This window comes from Aulonocara sp. 'chitande type north' Nkhata Bay, linkage group LG13 (genome assembly GCF_057382095.1).
Source record: "Aulonocara sp. 'chitande type north' Nkhata Bay isolate Kocher_YH1m ecotype deep benthic linkage group LG13, A_spYH_male_GT1.1, whole genome shotgun sequence".
Classification (NCBI taxonomy): domain Eukaryota; kingdom Metazoa; phylum Chordata; class Actinopteri; order Cichliformes; family Cichlidae; genus Aulonocara; species Aulonocara sp. 'chitande type north' Nkhata Bay.
Window position 1 is genome coordinate 32,397,775 of NC_141356.1, and position 24,413 is coordinate 32,422,187.

The window sequence follows — 24,413 nt, forward strand, 5'->3', positions numbered from 1 at the left end:
GGCTACGTTTTGAGGGTAAAATCATACCTGTAGAGCAAACGCTGCGGACACCGCAGCAGTTTAAAGGAAGATTTCAAGATTAATTTCTTTCCTCCTCTCACGCTAGCGCCAACATTCCGTCCCATACACACAAACTCTGAAACGGCTGAAATGTTTTTGTTGAATAAAGTTTTAAGTTGAGCGGTTTTGAAGGAGACAGCATTCAAGCATTCACACTAATCTCACGTAAACGTCTGCACAGAAACGTTTCTTCAGATCTTGATGAGGCTGCGTGACTCGCTGTAAACTGGGCTCCAGTGGACCCGCCACGTAGTAACGTTCGTCCAGGATCAACGTCACAACCAGCCAATCAGGTTGTGATGTCATATGTATGGTATGTGGAGGTGAAAGAGAAAAATGCCTTTGTTTATGTAAAAGTATTCTGGAACAAATATTAAACATATGAAATATTTTTTATTAATTTACACTATATGGTAAACATTATCAAGCTAGGTTTGCTGCTAGCCAAATTCAGTTAGCCCTGTGATATCTTTAATAGCATTAGCTAAGATCTCGGCTTTACATGCTGCCTGCAGGTTCATCACCGCTGCTTTTTTAAACATTAAAACTTTATTAGCATCATAATCCAGACAGCACAGTGACTGTAGCAGGGCCCTCAGCAGACACCTGAGGCCGTCTGGGACATGTACTGTTTTTACACGTTTGCAATAAACGAGTTGAAGAAACGCTGAGTTTGTATCGTCTCAGGAGGTCTGAGTGAAGGTGGAGGGTCAGACCTCACAGCTGAGAGCTGGCCGCTGGTTCCATCATTCAAAGATTTGATTTAAAGTTCTGTTGTTGCCGTCATTCTATCATTTCCTGCTTCGCTGTTCAACGCTGCATCCTCGTCATCACGCCGACAGTTTTCAGGTCAAACTCAGCCGTGTGGTCTTGTGTTCCTTGTCTTATCGGTCACTTGATTCTTTCCCCTTCATCCAAGAGGCTCTAACAGCTGGTGGAGAGCCACCATCATCACACCAGTCATTAAGGTCACATGGGTCAAGGTGTGAGTGAGAGCAGGTGGTGTTCGGCGTGCGAGGCGTCCTTTACTCCTCATCGGCGTGCTTTCTCCTGAAACACCTGGAGCTTCAGGATGACGGTGAAACGTCAGCTGGTGCAGACTCGCTGGTTTCTCTGTGACGAGCAAACTTCAGGGCCGCTCCACGCTGATGCAGCTTCCTGTTTTCAAAGGTAAGGAACCAATCGGGTGCTTTCATTCACACTGAAAGCGTTAAAGCCGCCCGCCACATCCTACAAAAAGAGAAGAGCAGACCTGCACGCACTCACCTGAAGCACACCTGTGTTTGTGGGCTTCCTGCTGCAGGACGCTGAGGACAAACACCTTCACACCTCCATCATCTTCTGTTAAACTTTATTTTTCCTGAATGTGTTTAAGTGAAACCTTCAGGTTTTTATGAATTAAAGCTGTTTCCAGTTTTTATTCCAATGAATTATTGATCACAATACAGAGTTTATGATTCAGAATATAAAAATACATCCTTAAAAACCTGCAAACATCATCGTTCATATGAAGCACAGGATCAGCTGAAGGAAAACATTTCACATTCTTCAATTTAATATTGGGACTGATGCAGAGCCGCTCTGTGTGAAATAAGCCGGTGTAGCTCTGGCCTGCTGAGAGCCCAGCTGCTGCTTCGGTGGTTTGAAGATGATCATCACTGAGACGAACGTTACAGAGAGGAGGAGCTTCTCCACGTAACAGAAGGACACTCAGGTCTATTTGAGGCTCTCACAGAGCAGCTCGCCATGATTCACAGTTCATAATAACCCTTCTTTGTCTCATCCTGATCTTATGTGAAAGTTTCACACGCTGAAGCTTCCACTCAGGAACAGCTGACATCAGAGGAGGCGACGCCAAAGTCACGTGACTCAGACTCTTACGGTCTCAGCACCTGAGAGCCAAACAGACGGGTTTCTACAGGAACCGTTTAAACATCTGCTCATCATGAAACTACAGGGATACAAACAGGAAGTCCTTCAGAATAAAAACAATCAGTCGCCAACGAGCTGCTCACACTGAGCCCGGCTTAGTTTGATCAGGTGAGAAGACACGCTGACGGTCATTCAGGCGACGCTCAGAAACAACGACCCAAATTCCCAAAACACCGACGCAGAACTCGCAAGAAACCGACACATCTACGGAAAAACCCACAACACTACCAACAACATCCCAGAAACCTAAAAGAGAAGAGCACTAACGTGTTAAATGGTTAACTTTGTGCCGTGACCAAACAAGTTTCCCACGTGTGGGACTAACAAAGGTTTATCTAATGGAAAAGAGCCACAGAACAAACAAACACATAAACAGGGTTTTATTTTTTCCCGTCACTGGCTCACAAACCCTTGGCTCCACCGCATCCTTTTGGTCTTAAAAATGTGAAATATTCGATTAATGAACCACGCTGGGACCGTAGCGAGTTCAGCCCCGGCCTCCTGACCGCCGGTCTGAATGAGCCGCTTTCACACACGTCACGTTTTTATCCCACCGCTCAGATTTCTGCTTTGGCACAAACATCATCAGTCAGCTGTGTTCAGAGTAAGCAGGACCCCGAGCTTTTCAAAATAAAAGCTCAGAGCTTCAGTGTGCCTTCAGGGACTCGATGTAGTGGAAAGTGGCGCCCAGAGCCCAGCTGGTCTCCACCTGGTTGATGGTCCTCGCAAGCTGGGACACAGACAACGTCAGAGAGGTGAGACGGATCGATGGTTTTAAAGGAATCGATAGAAGCGAGACAGGAAGCTCACCCTGAACTGCTTGTGTGGAGGGAAGCCGAGCTCCTGCAGCAGGGCTGAGATGTAGACCAGGTCCAGACAGAGGAAGGGGCTCCACTGAGGACCGACGGACACGTCGCTGCACCCTGCGGGGAGAAAAACACCCACAGCGGTCACCGATTTAAAAAAAATCTGCTGATATCAACATTTAATTGGACCTCTGTGGGGTTAGCATAAACTAATCAATCATGTGGACTAGAGTCGGGTCAGAAACACGTTCTGGCTTCATTGATGATGACGGCAGCTCTGAGTGACGTCCAGCAGAGGGCGCCGTCTCACCTTTCTTCGCTGCGTCGGTGTAGTCGGACACTCTGATGCTTCCTCCCTTCTTCTCGTCTGGACACAGAGCACAGAGAGGAGGGTTAAACAGAAACCTGCAGCAGCTCCTTAGAACGAACGTTCCCGGTTTTCCAGCTTTTCTGGGATCAGCTGTGTTCAGGAACTGTGGGCTCCCACAGTCAAACGTCATGTTAAAGGTGACAAACGGCAGCTTGCGGGACGGGGGCGGCTGTGAGCCAATCGGCTCTGGTAAACACAAAACAGGAAGTCTGGGACGAGGCTCTGATGAAAGTTGCGCCTACGAGCGATTAAACCCGAGTCAGTGAGCGAACGCCGCCTGAACGTGAAGCTCCAACTCTGACCCTTCCTCACACCTGGTCTGCAGGTAACGCCGGGCCACATTCAGGACGCTCTGATAAATGGGACGCCCCCCGGGGACAACAGGTGTGCCGGGGTAACTTCCCCTGTAACGGCGCGGCTTCACAAACGATTCGTCTTCTAAAATCCGCCAAAAAAGAAGTTTGAGTCGCGAACGCAGCAGCGCCGAGCGTTTCTGCGGCTTCAACGGACGCCACGCCCTCGTCAAGGTTTATTTGGCTTCCTGTTTACGCCATGATGGATCAGCCTGACATGCTGCCCCCTGCAGGCGAGCAGCAGAGCGGCAGTATTTCCTCACCGATGGCGCCGATGTCGACGGCGCGGTCGTAGTAGAAGGAGAAGGCGTAGAAGTCCATGTCGGTCACGCCGGACGCCTTCGCCACCTTCTGGTACAAAACCTTCTCCACTCTGTTCAGGCACGCCTCGTAAAACGGCTCCCCTGAAACACACGTGCACACAAAAGGTTCCTAACCCCAGCTGCATCATGAGTAACCATGGCAACCACACCACCAATCAGAGATGATCTGCTCACCTGTGCTCTGGCCTTTCACAGTGTAGACCACGTCAGCGTGCTCCCAGCTGCCCGAGTACTCTGGAGCAAGGCAGGGGCTGACCAGCTCCGGGCTGCCCCCTACTGCACACAGACACACACAGACACACAAACACAGACACACACACACACACACACAGACACACAAACACAGACACACAAACACAGACACACAAACACAGACACACACACACAGACACACGTTTGTCTGTTTATCTCATCTCAAACCCGCGAACAGTAAAACAACGACACACGGCCCTGCAGTTCCTCCGACCGCCAGCAGAGGCAGCGGTGAGGTTATTGCAGTGACGATGGCTCATGTTTGCAGCAGTTTGCTTGCACACACTTCCTGCTTTAGCCAAATGCTGTCAGTCTGCTACAGCAGTTTTCCAAAAAGTCACAAATATATGATGTGTGGTTAAAACGGTCCCAGCAGGACGCCTGAACGCGACACCGCCACGGACACGGCGACGCCTGCGTGCACATAAACAGCCCGACAGCAGAGAGGATCTGAGCTGCAGCTTCTTGCAGCAGTTAAACCGCAGCAACAGCTGGCCAGCAAGGAATTAATCTTGCAGTGTGTTATTAAAAGATTAGATAATGGCTTATTTATCTGCCGGGCGGGGGTGGGTGGGGGCACAACAGGCTGAGATGAAAATCTGAAAACTGAAAAACAAGAAAAAGAAAAACAGGTCAGGTACGTACGGGGCGGGGCACCGACGCCTCCCAAGATGGCGAGGCGAGCCGACATCAGGCCCAGACCCAGATAGCTGCAGAGAGAGCACATCAATAATCCATAATCGATCAGCTGATCATCAGAAAATGGATGTGTCTGCGCTGACACGTTTGGTTCTTCCTGCTTCTTTAGATTTTTAACTTTTTAAGCTCACAATCAGTTCCTGCGTGTTAACGTCGCTACTGAGACTCGAACAGCAAACACGACGATTAAACCGGAAACTCGACGAGTTCAATCACGTCAGCGAGCCTCTGACTGACAGCTGTGTGTGACCCACCAGCTGACTTCACATCAGCCAATCAGCACAGGCACAGTGTGAGTGCGTGTACCTGTGAGTGTAGACCACATGTGGGTGGTTGAACATCTGGAAGGTCCGGATGTAGTCGATAGGTGAGGTCTGGATGGTTTTCTGCACAGAAAGAAAAGATCTTCAGGCTTCTGTGACGCTGGGTCGGCTCTAAAAACAGACGATTCCTTCGAGTGTTGCTTCCACGCTGGGTGGAACAAATCCACAGAAAATCAATCTGCTGCTTATTTTTCCTGAGAGCGTTTTCTGACAGTACTGTGCAAACACACATGTAAATACAGTACACACACATGGAAACACGGAGTGTGTATTTGGTGTGAGCAGCTGTCAGCTCTGTGAGGATCCTCAGGAAGACGTCTCCTCAGCTGAGGGCGGCTCTGCGGAGGCCCGTCCGTGACTGATGGTGTCCTGCTGTGTGGTGTCAGATCCAGGTGTGCTTTCACTGCACTGACAGTGTGTTTGCATCGTTGTCATGCTGGAACAGGAAGCTTCTTCTGTCCACTTTCCTCAGGGTTTTGAGGACACACTGACACCACGCTGAGATGTGCAGAGTTTCAGCTGACAGCTCTTTGGAATCACCGTGTTGGAGACAAAATCCTGTTTTCATGAGAAGCTGTGATATCGTTGGCATTTTTGACAGATTTGGTAAAGAAACTGGAACAGATGATGAGTTTGTGTGACAGGCTGATGCTAACTAACTGCACCTCTGCTCAGGTGTGCGGGATTCACTGTCATTCCTGTGAGAAAGCTCCCGTACAAGGACTGAACAGGAGAGGAAAAGCAGCCAATGTCCACAGAAGAACTTTAAGGAGCTTCAGGAAGCTCGAGAGCTGCTCAGCAGACCTGAGGGGTGGCTCAAGACTTTTGCACAGCTCTCTGTGTTGTACTCTCAAACACCGGGTGGGTTTTTTCTTGGGAGGCCGTCCTCCACCCTCCTGCTGATGCTGTCAGACCTCAGTAAGAAGAAAGCTTCATCTGGAGCTTTTGCTGCCTCAGTTCCTCGTTTGCATCCCCCCCTCCCCCCCTCCCCCCCTCCTCTCACAGGCTGAAGAAGAACTGGCCAATCCCTCGTGTACGAAGCCTGACCTAAATAGACCCCTCTTCACTCCCTTTCTCCTCCCCTGCCTGATGTGAGGCTGTTTATTTGGGATTAGTGAGGCGTTTCCAGATTAAAGCCTAAGACGGAGCCATCCTGGTAGTTTGACTGAGGGGACAGAGCTCTTCCTCTCTCAGTCTTCCTCACCCTTTCACCTGTGCGAGTCCTCACCTCGTCCTGAGGGCTGAAGGTGATCTGAGTCGACCCACCTCCCAAATCCAGCATCCCCACTGTGGGCGAGTGAGCACTGTGAAGACCACCTGAAAAGAGAGAGAGAGAGGGAGGAGGGGGAGATTAGGAGGAAGAGCGAGCTGCAGTTTAATCCAATAACAGGTAATCACCGTTTCTTGTGCACATTAATCTGGTTTGAAACACACACACGCATCATAAATCACACCAATCCACATCCACTTCCTGCCGCAGTGTTAAAAATGGAGCCAGTGTGCGTTCTACGTGGAGGCCCGCCTCTGTGAGGACCAACATGAGGTTCGGGGCTTTCTGAGAGGACAGAGGTCATCTGTTTGGGAACACGAGGTGGCGGTTTCACCCTGAAGTTCAGTCGTGGGCGTGGACATCCAGCCTCATGGTTAGGGTGGAGTTTCTGACGGCATGATCACATGACCAAGGAAGAGGATCGATGAAGACGCAGCGCGTGCAAACTCCACACCACCATCGTCCACTGAAGACTCAGAACCCAAACACGCCAATGACAGGACGGTTCATACAAAACCTGAAAGCACTCAACATCAGCTGGGAGCACAGGATCACACGCCCCTGCTGCACTAAATAAAAACGATGGTGAGCGCTCTCACCTGTGAGGAAGTTGACGGTGATCCAAGCAGAAATACCTGAAAGGAGAAAACGAAAAGGTTACAGGATCGCTGGATTCAACACCTCTATGCAGACGACACTCAGCTGCTCACGCGCTTCACTGCAAACTCGTGTTTCTGTGCTGCAGCAGCAGCGAGCACGCTAACACGTAACCATCAATATGAACCGTTTCTCTGGGAGACGAGACGCAGCAACGTGGACCCGACTCTGGAAACAGCTGTTGTGCAGGCGACACCAAAACCAAGACTCATCACAAGTTTTAGTCTTTGGCTCAGAAGGAAGTTGGTTTGGAAACACGTTTGGCTTCGTTTGCGTTTGTGTGGGAGCCCCGTCAAATACCTGTCCTCCATTACGCTCGCAGTGTCCAAGTGCTTTTTTTGAAATTCACACTGCGCCCCCCTTGTAATGTCTCTGCGCCCCCCCAGAGTAACCAGACGTGACCACAACACACGCGTCGTATTCAGGACTAACTCAACAAGTCCTGAACACCTCGCTGGATCCTGATTGGACGTATTGTATGCGTCTCTCCTGGATCCAGCTGTGACCCTGAGCTCCAGATGTTTGGCCCAGCTGTAATGTCTCTGCTGGTGGATATGTATGGGAATGTAAGTTCAGTGTTTTGTCCTGTATGGGCAACAGGCCCGCCTGCACATAATCCAATCCTTTTAAAGTAGTTCATACAAGCAATTATGTTGGTGTGGGATAATGTCCCACTTAATCTAACGGGGGGATTATGTGTCCCGTTTATTTCTGAGGCTGAAATCTTTTCTCTTTCTCCTGAGCGGGATCACTACTCATCCTTGCTCGTCTTTTAATGATCGCTGAATTTGCCGTTTATCCCGCTCTGCTTTTCCTCTAATGGACAGAGTCCTGTGCGGCGTTCCCGACTAAACTGAAGTCTGTCTGTCTGAACTCCCGCAGCCTGACTGTGGCTCAGATGTTGTGCCGTTCTTGGCCAGCATGCTTATCCCGGCTCAGATTACCCTGGGCCCGTCCGAGTGAAGCGACTTATTGTTAATGGGACCTCTGAGTGGTTCCTGGGAGGCGGCCGGGTGCTAAGTGCCAGTGTTTAGCCAACTTTCTCCGCCTCTTGTTTGTTTTGTTAGGAAATTGCTTCTTAGCGTATCGGGCTAAGAGTTTTATGGTAAAGCCCCTATGATACAGTTTGTACCGAGCCCCGTAATCACCCACTCCTGCATGCCCAAAGGTCAGAGGTCGCTGCTAAAAGGCACTAATGGATGCAGCTGAGTGCAAATACTGCACCGCGGACACTAAAGTCATCTTTGAGTTGACCTGAATAAGCAGATGCACTTTACTTCTGATCAGTGAATGACTTCACTGGTTAACCTTCACTCTGCATCCTGATTGGACGATTTACAGGAATCAAACATGTGAAACATGAACTACACTGTGCGCTCCGCCTCACTCTTAAAAACAGAGGCCTCTGAAAGGACTTCCATTTCCAAACATTATCACCGCCTCTCTCCTCGCTGACCGTGGGTGTGGCTCAGCAGGTAGAGTGGGGTCGTCAGCCAATCAGGAGGTCGGGGGTTCAGCTCCTGCACGATACTGAAGGCCGAATTTCGACACAGAAAAAAGCTTCCCGTGTGAACGAGGCCCATGGGGCGGTGAGCGAGAGTCTGACCCTCACGGCCAGCCTCGCCGCCTCTGTGTGTGTGTCACATGGCTGATGTCACCGACGCACCTACGCCATCGCCTCGTTCTCGCATTCAAAGTTGGATACCCACGCCGCCCTGAACTAAAACCTGGTTTATCCCCGCCCCTCCCAGTTTATAGTACTGGATGATTTTCACCCAGTAATTAAACATATTTGCTGCTTCGCTGTGTAGCCTGATCATGTTTTCCTGTAACTGTAGAGAGGAAGTGTCTACAAATCAAACCCCTGAGCTCCGCCTCCCCCGTCGTCTCCTCTTTAATCCTCCATATTGACGCTTTCCGTTGGGGAAATCAGAGCCGGAGCTCGGTTCATCACCGTCACAGATTAAACCCGAGGAGACTTGCAGATTCCCTCTGATCTAATAATGTCATAACGAGATGAAGATCCCGCTCAGGACGAGACCTCGCGAGGGGTCACGACCCTCCAGGAACTCCCCTCAGATCGCTCCAGGTGGATCTATTTCCTGTTTCTGTGCCGTCATGCTCTGCGGCGTTCTCTTCAGCTGCGCATGGTTCCTGCACCACTTCAAAAGAAAAGACCTCATCTCAGCCCGGGAGCCAGAGCCGGCCCACGGGGCCTATCCCACACCGTTAAGATGCTGCATAAGGAACTCAACAGTTCCTGTATGCATTTCACATTAAAAGCCCTCAGCAAATGAGGCTTCTGTTGTGAAATATTTTCAGAACAAAGGTCATCTTTAGAAAGTAGGAGTGTGCAGGCTGATCAATCAGAACATCTTACCTTCATCGGTGCCGTCCATGATGGACACGCTGTCATCTGTGGACAGGAAGGGAGACTCCAGGAACAGCGCCCTCACCTGGACACGAAGCGAACAATCTTTGAGCTTCACAAAGTGAAACAGTTTTATTTCTGCCTCCCATCAATCAGTGATCTGTTTAAATATAATCTAATATTTAATGATGCATTTTTGTAAAAATGACCCCCCCCCCCCGTAATCTGCAGCATCAGAGCTCGTCTGATAATAAGAGCAAAGCCTCAGATTAAACCACATTCTGGCTCGCTGCTGTAGTCCTGTTATTACTGATTACTTAAAAGATTTAATAGACTTTCTCTGTTCTGGCTCCAACATGACGATGAAGAGGAGGAGGAGGAGGAGCAGCAGCCAGAGGAGTTATCAGTCTGACCTGATCGATACCTGATCACAACATTTTAAACATCTGTGCTGGAGTTATTGTTTTATTTTGAAAAAACCCTAAATGTAGCTGTTCCATTTAGAAATACAGGAAAATAAAAAATGCAATGAGGGAAAAAATTAATTCAAAAATTTAAATGATTTTTATAAAATACGAAGTCTGAACGATACGAAATAAATAAAAGAATTGAAAAACTGAAACGTGAAATAATAAAGATGAGATCAGGTGACGTGTGAGTCTCACTCTGTCCAGCAGCTGGTCGGCTTTCTCTCCAGGAAGTAGACGCAGCCCAGCCGTCGCCTTCAGGACCACGGGGGTGGAGGTCCAGTATGAAGGGGGGACGCTGGACTTGGCGACCTCCAAGAGCTCCACGATCCCTGCAGTGCACTGGACACAGAGGGAGGCTCTGAGCATGCTCAGTCTTTATGTAGGACTGTAGGTTTGAGTCGGAGCAACAAAACTACACTCGCTGCACCAACTCTAGAAATATTCACTCACAAATGTGAGCGTGTCGGGGAACTTGTTTGTTACGATGAGAAAACCAATGCTGAACATCAGCGCTGATAACTGCACAATTCCTAAGCAAACAGTATTTGAATGTCACTCTGGGGCTGTTTGCTGTAGGTTCAGTCAGTCGGCCCACTCGAGCGTGGGACCCGTGCAGCCCTCCCGTGGCCCCTCGTGTGCGCCCTACCTGCTGCGGGTCGTCGGCGTACGCTGACAGTCCTGGTTTGATGGCTCTGAACGTCTCTTGGGCCAGCTTTGGAGCTCCTGCGGGAAAAAAGATAAAACTATGTGACTGTGAGCTTTAAACAGATAAAAGAGGCGATACGTCGGCGCATTTAATTGAATTTCACTGAGTGACCCTGGACCTGTGCCTACATTTGAGCTGTCATTAAGCTCTTAATGACAATCCCAGCATGTATAACTAACAGGTGCTGCCATTAGTCCAGTTAGCTGCGATGCTAACAAAGGAGCCAAGACAGCACTCAGCCTGTGTGATTTAGCTTAGCGCTTAAATGCGATAACGAAGGCATTTGGCCGAGCGCTGCAGGAAACTTTCTCTAAGCCTAATAAACCAGAAAGCTCTAAAACACACTAATGAGTTTGTGTCCATTTGAACTGGCAGCAGCTCCCTGCAGCAGGACTTAAAGGCTGAAAGCTCCTCTTGTCTGCACGGATTCACGTCTGGTAATTAATGCTCGGAGCCAACATGTGGATTTAAATACACTAAAAGCAGCACTATATGATCTGAGAGGATGTATACATAGAGGTTTAACACCCACACATCCCCTGATACACATTAATATCAGCTGCTACTAAAACAACAACACACGCATACTCTCATTAAATATTCATCATTCAAATTCACACACACACACAAACTCAACTTAAACTTGAAGGTTTTTAAATGGAGTTTGGTTTGGAGTCACAGTGGACGCCATCGAGTTCCTTTAAATTGAAACGAAAATGTAAGAAGATTCAAAGCTTCAACATCAACGTGTCTCATTGCTGCATACACAGTGGTTGCTGTAGAAAATACCAACATCAAATATTCAGATACGTCAGGAGTTTCTCAAAGCCACCATATTAGTCACGCTATTTCTCAGTTTTCTGATCGGGTTAGAGTCTGATGGAGTTCCAGATTAACAGCTATTTGAATTAAAAGTCATGTAAGCTACCTACAAAATGGTTAAAATGCATTTATTGTGTAAAAATTCAAAATAGTAAAGAAATAAATCCACAGTGGTTACAGTAAAAACTGCAGTTTTTAAATGGAGTTTGGTGCAGGATTGCAGTATTTTAAATTTCCAAACAGATCTAAAAAACAGTAGCACCCTGAGTCTGTCTGAGTCCGTGTATTTATCGACAGATTGTTAAATTCACTGATATTTGAATGGACTTTGGTTGGGAATCAGTTTATGTGGCGTAGGGAGTGTAGATATGTGACTACACAGCTGCACTCTGACATTTACAGAGTCTGAAGATACATCAGGCAAACTACATCGTGCTATCATCAGATATATGAATGGGGTCTGGTGTGAGTTACACTGGTTGTTCAGCTGTACCTTTGTCCTCTATCTGGAACTTAAAGACATGGATTCTGGTCCCAGTGCTCCCAGCATCAAACATGATGCCGTACTGGAAGCGCCGTCCAGCATCAGAGGTGGGCCCTTCATCTGCGCTGAGGTCTGAGTCAGGCTGGTGGTGAGGAGGTAGTCTGTAGGCCTCCGGTTTGGAGGTGGAGTAGTGATGCTTAACGAACATCAGGTAGGCAAACAGGCAGCACACGAAGAGGAAAGCTCCGGCCAGCTTTGGTCTCTTCATCGCCTCTCATTCTGTGTGCAGATGCAAGAGCTGGTGACCAAAGACAGCACAAAATATCCACATTTATCAGAATACTTTATTGATCCCTAGGGGAAATTATTTAACAATCACATTTAACAGCAGACCTTTCACAGCGTCTCTACACACATAGAATAAAGTTCAACATCTACCACTTCAAACAAGATCGCTAAAAGCTACACACTCTACTGGAATAAGGAGTCTAGTGTGAAGTCATTTCTAAGCAGTTCATGTTATTCAGCTTACACTTGAATCTCAGGTTAGCTTACTGAAATGAACAGCTGCCAGGAAAACAGGACGCATGTTAAGCTGGCATGCAAACAATGTTAAGCTGGCAGTTTTTTAAATGGAGTTTGGTTTAGAATCACGTTCGCTGTTTTGTTAGGTGAAACACATTTTGTATAAGTCACTTTAAACAGAAAAGGCAGAAAATAAACGTTTCCGTGTTTGTAGCAGCAGTTTCTCAGACACTAACAGCTAGCTGAGCCCGCTAGCATCAGCCGGTTAGCTGCAGGCTAGCATCAGGCTAACAGCGTCCTGGCGCGGGGACAAGCGGACAAACGAGTGTTGACGTACCGAGCAGAAACCGTGAGCGGCGGCTCCCGTTAACCAAACAACCCGGTCACTTTCCTCCTCTTCGTCACTTCACATTCTCTCATTCTGGACTTCCGTCAACGACAAGGCGCCGTGTGATGACGTCATAGTGTGCGGCGTGGACGGAGAAGGGTCTGGCTGCAGCCACTGTGGAGCTCCACAGTAACCGGATACACGTGACCTCCACACTAACCGGAAACACGTGACCTACACAGTAGCCGGAAACACGTGACCTCCACAGTAGCCGTAAACACGCATGGAAACCGTGGAAGTTTTGCAAGTTGATCGCAAAGGTTGGTTAAGTCTTTCTTAAATAAGTTTGCCGTTAGTGATTTCATAATTCTAGGAATCGTCTAGTTTTCTTACAATGATCATGTTGCCACTTTTTTTGCGTTACAACAACATTCCTCCTTATTTTAATGTTTTTTCATCGTGCTCCATGGCAGAGAAACGCACAGATATGCTTTTTCCTGGGCCTGGTTTCAGTAAGAGAGCTGGATTAACTTCTTCTGTGGGCGAGAAGAAGCAAAAACCACATTTTGCATTAGAGTATGATCTATTGTTGGCGTCAGAGATGCGAAATAATGAATACTTCAATACTGTACTTAAGTAGAATTTTCTGGTATCTTTACTTTACTGCTGTACTTTTTTGTGCCTACTGTATACTTCTTTATACTTCTACTTCTCACATTTTAGCACGCGTATCTGTACTTTGTAATGCGTACATTTGTAAATCAGCCCCCTGCACGCGTGCTTTGGACGCAAGATTACTTCAAAATTTTGTACATAAATTATATTTTAGACCCTGTACTTCTTACTTCGACTTAACTAAAAAGTTGAGTCAGTGCTTTTTAAACAGAGGTATCTAAACTGTAGTAAGGAACGTGTGTACTTGTGACACCTTTGGTTAGCGTCAACACTGTAAATTTCGTTACAAACAGATTTATATATTTATCAATACTTCTATTTGTCATTCTTTTCTGTACAGCTTTTTTATTGGCCAGATTTTAGTTAGCCCCTGTTCAATTGACTGTTACATGTCAATAGAAACATGTCTCACAAGTTAAAGTGTCTTGTAATATATTTGTGGGGTTTTTTTCAAGGATTTTCTTCCCAAATCTATTACATGCCAACTGTAAATTGTTATTTCTGCTAAAACCTTAACTTAAATGTGTATATGGTGTTTATCTGTTTCTCTCTCTGTTTTAGATGCACTTATCAATCTGGAATTCGGGCTTGAAGCCGGAATTGCAGGAATGCAACACGTGTTGCAGAGGACTTTTTCACTGCCCTCTGTGCCCCACTTTCAGCCCTGCTGTCAGGGCAAAGATTGAGGAGCATCTCAGTGTGCATATAAAAAATGCTTTGCCTTTCAAAGGTATGTTTGTATTAAATATACTTTATAGTTATAAATATGCACTTTTTTAAGCACTTCTGCAGTATCTTTGTTGACTTAAAAGTTGCTGTTGATATTGTACAGTTCAGTGCATTCATCTGCAACAAAAATAGTGTTTTTATAAAATATATTTTTATTTACTTTTCACCACTTTTCTTGACATAACATTTGTGATCCATACCATTTAACTTTCATTATTGAGGTTGGCTTGGATGTTTTTGTTAACATGTACAATCTGATTGTTAGACAAATTGATTGCATTCTATACAACTACATTTAAATTACATCTGTTTGTTTGTTTGTTTTTTTCTCTTACAGATAAAATGATATGCCGGTGCAGGCTGCCTTGTAGGACAACAGGACACTTTCACTGCCCTGTCTGTAATCTTACAATCATACGGCGTGGGGATATGGCAAGGCATTTATTGTCTTGTCAGCATTCTTCAATACCAAGTCAGCCACCACTATCAGGACTGCTCCCCGCTGAACTCTCCGAGGAGCCCCGTATTCCTCCGGCAGTACTCTTCGAGGAGCCCCGTCTCCCCCCCAAGGTTTTGTCTTTGGGATCGGAACCATTTTCTGACTCTTTGTTAGAACATTCATATGCTCTACCCTCTGCGTTCAATAAAACTGCAGCTGATGGAAAGTCCATGAATTTGACATGCCCTCACTGTGGCCTTACTCTTCGTACCAAAAACTACAAGGCTCACATGATGAGGAAGCACTCCAACCAATCAATAGATGTTTGCCTGGCCAGTCATCTGCAGTGTGTTTGTGTAGATGAAACTACAGGGTTATTTGCTGTGCAGAGAACTGGCCATGGGTTTTCTGTGCCAGTTCACGTTCAGAGGAAAACATGGGGGGTGTCTCACAATATCAGATGTGAGCTGGAGGAATGTCAGCAATACCAGTTGCTGGCCCAGCGGAGCGGACTAGGCTTCAGTTTATGTGAGCACCTTCGCTCACTAGATTACTGCCGAGAAACTGTAAAGGAGGTTTTTCTTCAAGAGCACATCGTGATGGAAATGGTGGACCTTAAATTTTTTGGAGAGGCCAAAGCTGCTACATGCATAAAGAGACAGAAAGCTGCCCAGATGGCACATGCTCCACTTTGTGTGAGGGTGGATTTTGGTGGATCCTCAACACAGATCTGTTTGTCTGTATTTGAGCCGGAAATACACAGTTTCTGCCGTCTTGGCAGAATATTTGTGACTTACAATGCTCTGAGGAACACCTGGCATTGTGCTTGTGCAAAGCCTCGAATATCATGTCCTCATAAAAACATAGCTAAATGGCATCTCTTCCAGACACAGAGAGACATCTTCAAATCAACTGTACCACTATCATCAGGCACCCCATCACAGATGACTCAGGAGAGTTCTTCCTTTGAGGACAATGCTGCCGTCGAAAGGAGTATACGCTATATTTTTAAAGAGAAAAAAATACCTGGATCTCTTCCAGAAAATGTCATCTCACAGAAAATGGATCATCAGAAACAGCTCTTTCCATGTGAAACGTTGTGCCAGGTGTGCCCAGAGCACCCAAAACTTGATGAGGCTGTTCTAGTTACCAATAAAGCGAGGATTGTCAGCATGATGGGAGTGATTGAGAGTAAGTTTTAATGAATAAGATTAAACATCAGTGTGAAATAATTAGTTATAATTGTTCCTATACTAATGTTTTGACATTAATGTGATTTGTCTTTAACAGATGTTTCAACACACCATAGATCGTGTCCTCGGTGCCACATGGTCTACAGGTACCAGGAGTGGACAGATGGGCTTCACAACTTTGACAACCATGTTGTTTTGTCTCTTGAACTTTGCCTTTTTTTGAGAGAAAATCTGCAGGTGAGGATCACAAAAATAAAATATACTCATCTGAAGATTGCTTTAAAAATGTGTTTGTGTCATTATGATATTTTGGTGACCAAATTTAAATATCTGTGTAATCATAGTCTTCTTCACCCTTTTGTCATATTACAGAACCATGTATCTGCTTCAAGGGTCATTGACTCATTGGAGGGCTTAAGAAGAGTGAAGTTTCCTTCTCGGGATACCATTTTTCATGCTTATTGCCATTTTGAGGCTTTGACTGACGCAGAATACATGTACTCCTGCATAAACTGTGGGTTTCACCCCCCTGTGGTAGTTATGGACTTACACAGAAAAGGGGTGTTCAAGTTAGCAGGTAAGTTTAATGTACATTTGTGTATATATTTCATTGTGTACATTATGTGCATGTTTTCATGAGTCAATTTATTATAGTGAGTGACCTCAAAGCCCCGGAAGACTTCAATGGTGAACATGACATTGAAGGTTTTTGGAACTCTATTCACCTGGAAATGATAAGCCGTGGTTTTTTTCCAAGTGAGTGATGGCAAAAACTTTTTGAAAGTCATTCAGTGTTTTAAAGTAATTTAGATTGTAATTAAAAACATGCCATTTTCTGTAGGCGGTGTGAAGAATCCATTTTCCGTTCCACCAAGTTACACGCACTGGGCACCATGGATCGGGAGTGAAACTCGAACAAGTGACATTGTGCTTAACACAGAGTTTAAAAAAGTAGGAACAAGCTCTTCACATGAAGCAAAGCTTAGCAGTGTCACAGAAGACCGTCTGTTGGATGAACTTGCCAAACAAAAGGTAACATTGCTTTGAAGTTTTCAGAATATGACATAAAGTTCTGGGGTTGTTCCATTTACAGTTTTCCCTAATTGCTGTCAGGTTGGAGTGGTAAGAAAATTGTGTAAAGCATGCAACATCGACTCCAAAGGCTCCCGCTTTGATCTCATCACCAGACTGAGGGAGAAGATGAAGAGCAGGCAGACATATGATAAGGTCTTTCAAAGCATATGGGGTGCCTCTGGTAAGCATCACTTAGCGATTATTAGAAGTAGCATTAAAAAATGTAATTACAATTACAAACAACTTTTTAAATCTTTGCTTGCAGGAGGATGGTCTGTAATACTATGTCCACATGGCATTGTATACAGTGTTAAATTTAATCTTCGTGCTGAAAGTCCCCGGGATTTTGCTGACCTTCTCCTGTCCTGGAAGCACATGCCAAACGTCTGTGTTTACGATTTTGCGAGGGGTTTGGCAGCACACACCAATTTGCGGGTTCCTGATAAACTGCCATTTCATCCACATGAAGGTCGACTTGCTGAGCCCACTGAGGAAAATGTCAAGGCTGCACAGGATGGAAGCCTGAAAGTGAATCTTCCATGGCTACATGAAAGGATGGATAGTGTAAATGAAAATCCTCATCCTGTCACTGGATCATCTGACCATTATGTCCTGTATGACAGATTTCATGAGGGAAATACAAAAGATCCCAAGGACATATTACGCAGAATTCAACTTGTCCCGGAGCTGAAAGGCTGGCTGAACAGTCAAGTTGTTGAACAGTTCTTTGCAAACATGAGGAAAAGCAATTACTTTTTAAGTAATATGAGTCCATCCACACATGTGTTTCTGATGAGAAATATAAATCATCATTATAACACTGTCACCAACAAGAAACTTCTGGAGAGGCAGCTAAGACATGGTCGACTTGGAAAGATCAATATCTCATTGTCGGCACTGGGTCAAGCTGTCGTAGGTAAGTACATGCATTGTGTCATGACCAGAACGCTACCATTGTTTACATGTTATATTTGTTCCTATCTGTGTGTGTATATTCTTTTCTTTGTGTACCTAGCCCCACAGGTGTGCAATAAACCCAGAGAAATCACAGAAACGGTGTTGAACCCAGCACCTTCAACGTCTGGTGACACTGGTAAAATTTCTTATTTTGAATAGTGATTGACATATGTACGTGAAATAATAATCTTGCATTCATTATCTTGTTGTAGTTGATGGCTCATAAAAGAATTTGTTACATGCTGTTTAAAATGAATTTCCTTCTATAGATAGTGCTTATTTTTCTTGCATTTAATATGCATTCTATGTAGTGTTTTGTCTGAAACCTGTTAAAATCCCTATAGAACCTCAGAAAAGAGTTGACAACAAGAAAGCCAATCGAAGGTCAACAGATGCAACTTTTCCTGACCCGTGTGGACCACCGTGCGAAGCTCTGACAAAGCCTGAGAACATTTTGGCCAGCCGTTCATCATGGTGTTTTGTACCGCACCCTGGCCAACAACAGCTTGTATGTTAAAGTTTTCAGATGTCGCAAAGTGCAACTTTTAGTGCTTATCTGATTTTGTCATCCACAGTCTATGACACCTATCTGTTTTTTTTTTTTTAGCTCAACTATGTTCTGGACATCAGCAGACCCAAAGATGAGCTGATTGTTGAAACGTCTTCTGGATGCCTCACGCGGTCAGATTTTTGGACACTGGGTTTAAACAAAGAAATGGAATCGACTGTAAGTATTTTTTTTCTACGAATATGAAAAAATAAAGTGTACATTCATTGTTATCATGATTTTTTTCTGTTTCAGATTGGAAATGGCTGTTTTGAGCTTATCACTAAAATTGTTCAGTCAAAGGTACTGTATGTTGTATATGATGATTGTCAAGCTTTAATTTAAAGAGCTGTTGTTTTAAATGTTTTTTTGTTTTTTTTTTTACATTCTAGGGGATAAGCATTTACATCGAAAATCTGTATGTCACCCGGACTTGGCTTGCACCCTATGGCTGTGATCCATTGCGGTCCTTTCCTGTAAGTGTACCGTCCTTTAAAGAAACAAGCAAGTAATCCAAATGATTTTTTTTATAACTTTGGTGCGAGTTCATATACAGGATACTTAAAAATACAATTCTGTTTCAGACTGATGCTCAGAGGATGGACATCATAGTTCTCCCTCTCTGGACACCTGGTCATTTCCAGTTGTGTGTAAGTCTTGTTTTTTGACACGTACAAACTGTTAGAATTTTGCTATGTGTCTGAGATGTATTCAAGCTTTTATGACGCAGTTTCAAAAGTCTTTGACTGTGATCGCTTGCAATGACATTGTTTTCAGGTTTGAAGTCATGGCTAACTGTCTTTTAGGTACTGAAGCCACCTAAAAGAGAAATCCTCTTTCTTGACCCATTATACACCAAGGCAGGATTTGGTGGCCAACAATATGTTTCACTTTTGAGGTCACATTTTTATAAGCATTTTTGGTTTGTTCCGGAGTTTTCAGGAACCTGTTCAGTGTTCCAGGTTAAGTGCATCCCAGATCATGTTCTGCTGATCTTGAGTGTTCACACATACAGTACACTCACATGCTTTTTCTATAAACTATATCAGCAAGTTTCTGTGTGGAGTTTGCATGTTCTCCCCATGTTTGCGTGAGTTCCCTCCGGGTACTCCGGCTTCCTCCCACCGTCTAAAGACATGCAGCTTGTGGGGATAGGTTAATTGGATAATCCAAATTGCCACTAGGTGTGAATGTGGGAGTGAATGTGAGTGTGAATGGTTGTCTGTCCCTGTGTGTTAGCCCTGCGACAGACTGGCGACCTGTCCAGTCTGTCGCCCTATGACAGCTGGGATAGGCTCCAGCGCCCCCCGTGACCCTGAAAAGGATAAGCGGAAGCGAATGGATGGATGGATGGATGGATGGATATATCAGCATGATGCTTCAACATTTTATTCTCATCTTCAAATTATGATCAAGTCAGTGATACTGTCTGTAGATGAGTTTCAGACATAAATTGGGTCTTCCAGTGTTCTATTTTAACATAAAACACCATTAAAAATTATTTTATAAAATATGCCAACATTAACTTAAAGCTGTAAATGCTTTATTTTGACCAACTGTGAGCATGTGACTGTACTTTTCATTTTGTTATGCTGTTTTTTTGAGGTCGTGTTCCTAAGGCCTGTAGTTACAGTTGGTGCTATTAGCAATAAACATTTCACACCCATCATGATCATCATCTGTTAACTTGTGAATGTAACTGTTTTTTAAAAAAAAAAAAGGAATCTTGCAGTGAAGATCATTCCCGGGCAGTGGTCAGAAAAAAAGAGCTGTGACTTGAAGGTATGTGCTAGTTTAAGTGTATGGTGAATAATATGAATTACACTAGTCTTCTTTTAAGGGATTTTATTAAAGAGCCTTTATTTTCAATGTAATACAGGGTTTTCCAAGCCAAGACTATGGAGTTGACTGTGGGATCTTCATGCTGATGGTAATTTGTCTCTTCTCTTCTTGAGATTCATACAGAAGCTAATTTAAGCTTCTAAAGAAAAATGACATTTTTATTTTTTCTTACAAATAGTCTGCTCTGTACGTGGCACTGGATGCTTCATTTGACTATACTATAGTAAGTATTCTATTTACTTTCACAGCAATGGAGTCTTGAATCTTTTGAAAGTTGTTAAATATGTTTCATATTAATATTTTACAGTCAGACATGCCCTACTTGCGTAAATGGTGGTGCTTGCTGTTGATGGAGAACTTTGATCTCAGGAGGTATTTATACTTTGACTTCTGTTCTATGTTGTGTCAAAGTTTACACACCTTAACAATATCAACATTTTCTGTTAAGCTCTGGCAAGCTATTTGCACACTGGAGAGAGGAAGCCAAAGCTGTGCTTGAAGGACAACACGTGCCCATTTTCAGAGTGAAAAAGCGCAAGTTACAGGAAGTCAGTCAGGTCAGTAATCACTTTAAACAGTAGTGTAATTACATGTTTAGTGACATTTGAATAACTGTTAAAAAACTGTTCTGCAGCAGAGAAATAACTATGTTTTTATCCCCATTTGCCTGACACAGGAGCCAGCAGTTGTTGCAGATCTGCGTCCTGCTGTGCAGTGGGTTGTCCAAAATAAGGCACTTTTCCGTGGACACGTAACAATGCCCAAATATGTGTCCTTAAATCAAGGAGACCAGCAGAGGGTCTTAAGAGACATGTCAGAGGAAGAAGACACTGGAGCAAGGGACTTGTTCCTCTTTGTTTTTCAGTTTGCAGAGGACATGGAGCTCTTTTTGAATGCATGTGCTGATGAGCAGGGGCTAAGGGTCAGTGCTATGTTTGACATGTGATGGACAAATGAAGGCACTGGCTGTGTTTGTTTGTTTGTTTGTTTAATATGTTGTTGTTGTTGTTGTTTTTGCGTAGTACAAAATTCCTATTAAACTTATTTCAAAATGTTGTTCACTTGATTCTGTGTCCATACTTATAATAAAGGATTACAGTGTAACAGCATTAAATGTAAAAGCATTTTTTTTAAACTTGTAATTTCAAAATAAAAAGCTTATTGTTGATATTAACAGTAAATAATTGTAAACAATAATATTTTCATACATTTTAAAAATTAACACTCTGGGCTCTATCCTGGCCATTTGTGGACACTTCACTTATTCTTTTTTTTGACTACTGCACTGCAGTGGAATGACACGGGTTTGATCTTAAGGATCTAATAGTTGTGTGTGTTGTGCATGACATTGCCACACAAATATCTATTTGCAAGATAGAGTAGAATAAATTATGACGCATGAAATATTACATAGGCTGCAGTGAATTTCTGTTGATACAGACTATTGAGCTTTGAGTTTCCCAGTCAAACTTAGCTTTGAAGCACCTGCTAACAACACTTTTACTCTTTTACATTTCATAACAAGACACCATAGCCAAAATATTAACAAAATATATATTATTAAAAAATTCAAAGCTGCAGCACATACAGCAACAAACATCGTTAGTAAATGTGTCCTGGAGTTTATGCAGGTGCAGAAAGTGCTGCTGCTGTAAGTCAGCCTAACAGCTTCCAGATCACTTATTTTTCTGGAAAGATGGTAGGAAGGGCATCACTGCTCATTTCTACAGAATCACAGATCTTGGAATGCAATCCCTTTGTACCATGAAACCACTTTGCAGTACTAGGAGTCCACTAAAACCTATAACGAGAGTGATCCTGGAAGAAATGGGGCACACACTAGTGACCTCAACAATTGCAAGACAGCCTTTTCCCCGATGCTCAGATGGGGAAAAAAAGGAAGTTTCATGAAAACATTAGGACTTTATCACCGTTTTATCTGAAAAGTTAATGGTAATATATAACCTAACTGGCTATAAAGAGTAAAAAATTTAGATACAATTTTGATTTTGATGAAAAGGACTGGTGCTATTTTAAAGAGTCACGTCGGTAAAAGTAGATAAATGTTTTAAGAAATCTACATTTTATAGCATTTTGTGAACATACACAAAAAGTGGCCATTTTTGGCAACAAACAAGCTGAAAGAGTTTTATATTTTTGGTTCTCCTTGAACAAAAATAATAGTGAATAATAATCAATGTTGATATTAATCAATTAGATGTCCCAGACTCTACTATTAATAATACAGCAGCCCCTCGTTTATCGCTGGTGTTACGTTCTAAAAATAACCCGCGGTAGGTGAAATCCATAGCCAAATTTATTTTTTACAATTATTACAGATGTTAAGACTGTAAAACCACTCACTACATGCTTTATACACTTTTCTCAGACAGGCATGAACATTTTCACACTTTTCTCTTTTGTTTAAACACTGTTAGAGTTCAAACCTTCGTAGAAACACAAGTCCAGTATTATGGAATGAAAACAAAAGGTGCATTTGAGGGTGCAAAACGTTTCGTCGGCATTGTTGTGTTTGTTTGGGAGAAAACTTCCAAACATACAGTACAGCACTTCAGAGTTACACTGCTAGCGATCGAAGATTTATGTAAATTCGACAAGCTAAACGCATTCTGTACTGTACAGCAGGAGTCCCCAACCTTTTTGCACCACAGACCACTTTAATGTCAGACAATATTTTCAGGGAACGACCTTTAAGGTGTCGCGGAGAAATACAACAAAAGAATTAAAAAAAGAAACTGTGGTATTTTGTAAATATAATGATAAACGTGACTTGAGCTGTGCGCCAACAACAATGACAGAGACATCCTCCTCTCTGCTTCTTAGCGCTCTCTGGTCGCTATGGTAACGCGTAAATAGTTCTTTCAAAATAAGACACACAACTACAACCATACATTTCACACCGGAGGATCAACTCTCGCGGAACGGTACCAAAAGACTCACGGACCTGGACCGGTCCGTGGGCCTATTAGGGACCGCTCCTGTACAGGAGACACTGGACTAGATTGATTGACAATGGTCTACAGCAATCAGAACGCACAACGCGATGTACTGTAAAAAAAATAAATAAATCAGCGAAACAGCAAGTGTCACTTTTGGCCACGAACAATTTAGGGGATGGTGAATTTTTTTGAACAAACCCAGAGTGTTAAAACCCCCCACTTAAAACCATTTTTATTTCTCAGCAGCATCAATAGTGACAAAAACGCAATTTAGTTTTCGCTGTCAAAGTAGATTTAACCGAAGTTACGTGTTTACGGCTAGTGTGGAGGTCACGTGTTTCCGGTTAATGTGGAGGTCACGTGTTTCCGGTTAGTGTGGAGGTCACGTGTTTCCGGTTAATGTGGAGGTCACGTGTTTCCGGTTACTGTGGAGCTCCACAGTGGCTGCAGCCAGGTGCTCTTGCGTGGACGTGGCAACAATAATAATAATAAAGAAAAGCTAATGATTCTTTTCTATTATATATATATATATTATAATTACGTTATTGTTATATATAATAAAAAAGATCAAATTAAAACGATTCATTGAATTTGTGAATGTTGTTAAAATGTTTTTAACTTTGTAAAATTAGCAAACTGCAGCATCACTGGAATCACAAACAGGAGCTCAGGCTCTGATTGGCCACAGCATAGTTTCCATTCAGTGCTCTGCAGCATTTCAGTGCGTTAGTGTCTAATCCTGCTTCACACAACATACAGCCTTAAAAATGAAAAAATACGTATGATGAAGAGGAAAAACCACAAGAGTGTGTAAGGTTGAAGAAATGTGAAAGATGCTCACATTGACCTGGACATGATTCACAAATACCGCAGCAGAACTGGCTTAGAGACAAAGAACAAAGGCACAAAAGGATCAGCTCAACAGAGACAGAAGTGATGAAAACGAGCAGAAAGACAAATAACAAATCTAAGATGCACCAAAGCTGCCAACACACAAGAAAGAGACACAAACATGCAGAGATGCAAAGAGACGCACGTGTTCTTCAAGTGAAAGATTCAGGGTCAGAAGTTGAACTGACTGCAGATCGTTTTCACTCTCACACTTTCAGACCTTCATGAATGAAGTCTGACCCTAACCCTCCTCCTCCTCACTCTGCTCCATATATGTAATTTCATCTGTAAGCCTCTAATAGCTGTTTATCAGTTAATGGTGGCAGAGACGTTAATGGTTCTGTAATCTTCTGTG

The 24,413-nt window shown here is 44.0% G+C and overlaps 2 protein-coding genes across 8 annotated transcripts; one reads left to right on the top strand and one right to left on the bottom strand.

The window, feature by feature from the left end:
* Positions 1-459: 459 nt before the first annotated feature.
* entpd6 (ectonucleoside triphosphate diphosphohydrolase 6) lies at positions 460-12,915 on the bottom strand. Of its 5 annotated transcripts, none has more exons than XM_086260000.1 (14): positions 12,761-12,911; positions 11,908-12,196; positions 10,533-10,609; positions 10,082-10,225; positions 9,426-9,501; positions 6,988-7,023; positions 6,323-6,435; positions 5,102-5,181; positions 4,742-4,806; positions 4,019-4,117; positions 3,785-3,925; positions 3,109-3,165; positions 2,803-2,915; positions 460-2,722 (listed from the first exon to the last, which is right to left on the bottom strand). In XM_086260000.1, exons 2-14 carry the CDS (start codon positions 12,164-12,166, stop codon positions 2,639-2,641), a joined length of 1,344 nt encoding a protein of 447 aa, XP_086116126.1. In that variant the 5' UTR covers positions 12,167-12,196; positions 12,761-12,911; the 3' UTR covers positions 460-2,638. The 5 variants fall into 5 exon arrangements, with proteins under 5 accessions (XP_086116126.1, XP_086116124.1, XP_086116128.1 ...); XM_086259998.1 differs by having other exon boundaries at positions 461-2,722; positions 4,019-4,120; positions 11,908-12,177; positions 12,761-12,915; XM_086260002.1 differs by having other exon boundaries at positions 461-2,722; positions 6,347-6,435.
* Positions 12,916-12,918: 3 nt separating this feature from the next.
* Positions 12,919-21,263, top strand: LOC147316490 (uncharacterized). Of its 3 annotated transcripts, XM_086259996.1 has the most exons (22): positions 12,926-13,071; positions 13,988-14,156; positions 14,493-15,785; positions 15,885-16,024; positions 16,160-16,364; positions 16,442-16,543; positions 16,629-16,819; positions 16,901-17,042; positions 17,127-17,777; positions 17,877-17,954; positions 18,163-18,326; positions 18,426-18,545; positions 18,621-18,668; positions 18,758-18,841; positions 18,950-19,015; positions 19,172-19,263; positions 20,087-20,147; positions 20,245-20,295; positions 20,386-20,430; positions 20,515-20,579; positions 20,656-20,764; positions 20,884-21,263. In XM_086259996.1, the coding sequence occupies exons 2-22, from the start codon at positions 13,988-13,990 to the stop codon at positions 21,151-21,153; spliced, it is 4,146 nt and encodes a 1,381-aa protein (XP_086116122.1). In that variant the 5' UTR covers positions 12,926-13,071; the 3' UTR covers positions 21,154-21,263. The 3 variants fall into 3 exon arrangements, 1 of the variants encoding a protein (XP_086116122.1); XR_015124483.1 differs by lacking the exons at positions 19,172-19,263; positions 20,656-20,764; positions 20,884-21,263 and having other exon boundaries at positions 12,919-13,071; positions 20,515-20,557; XR_015124484.1 differs by lacking the exons at positions 18,950-19,015; positions 19,172-19,263; positions 20,656-20,764; positions 20,884-21,263 and having other exon boundaries at positions 12,920-13,071; positions 20,515-20,557.
* Positions 21,264-24,413: the final 3,150 nt, after the last annotated feature.

Coding starts and splice junctions, on each gene's coding strand:
- entpd6 (XM_086259998.1), bottom strand. CDS start 12,166: ATGAAGAGACCAAAGCTGGCCGGAGCTTTCCTCTTCGTGTGCTGCCTG. Junction 10,226..10,532: donor ACGCCGACGACCCGCAGCAG/GTAGGGCGCACA, acceptor CTCTGTGTCCAG/TGCACTGCAGGGATCGTGGA. Junction 7,024..9,425: donor CATGGACGGCACCGATGAAG/GTAAGATGTTCT, acceptor TTCTCCTTTCAG/GTATTTCTGCTTGGATCACC.
- LOC147316490 (XM_086259996.1), top strand. CDS start 13,988: ATGCACTTATCAATCTGGAATTCGGGCTTGAAGCCGGAATTGCAGGAA. Junction 14,157..14,492: donor AAATGCTTTGCCTTTCAAAG/GTATGTTTGTAT, acceptor TTTCTCTTACAG/ATAAAATGATATGCCGGTGC. Junction 18,669..18,757: donor CTAAAATTGTTCAGTCAAAG/GTACTGTATGTT, acceptor TTTACATTCTAG/GGGATAAGCATTTACATCGA.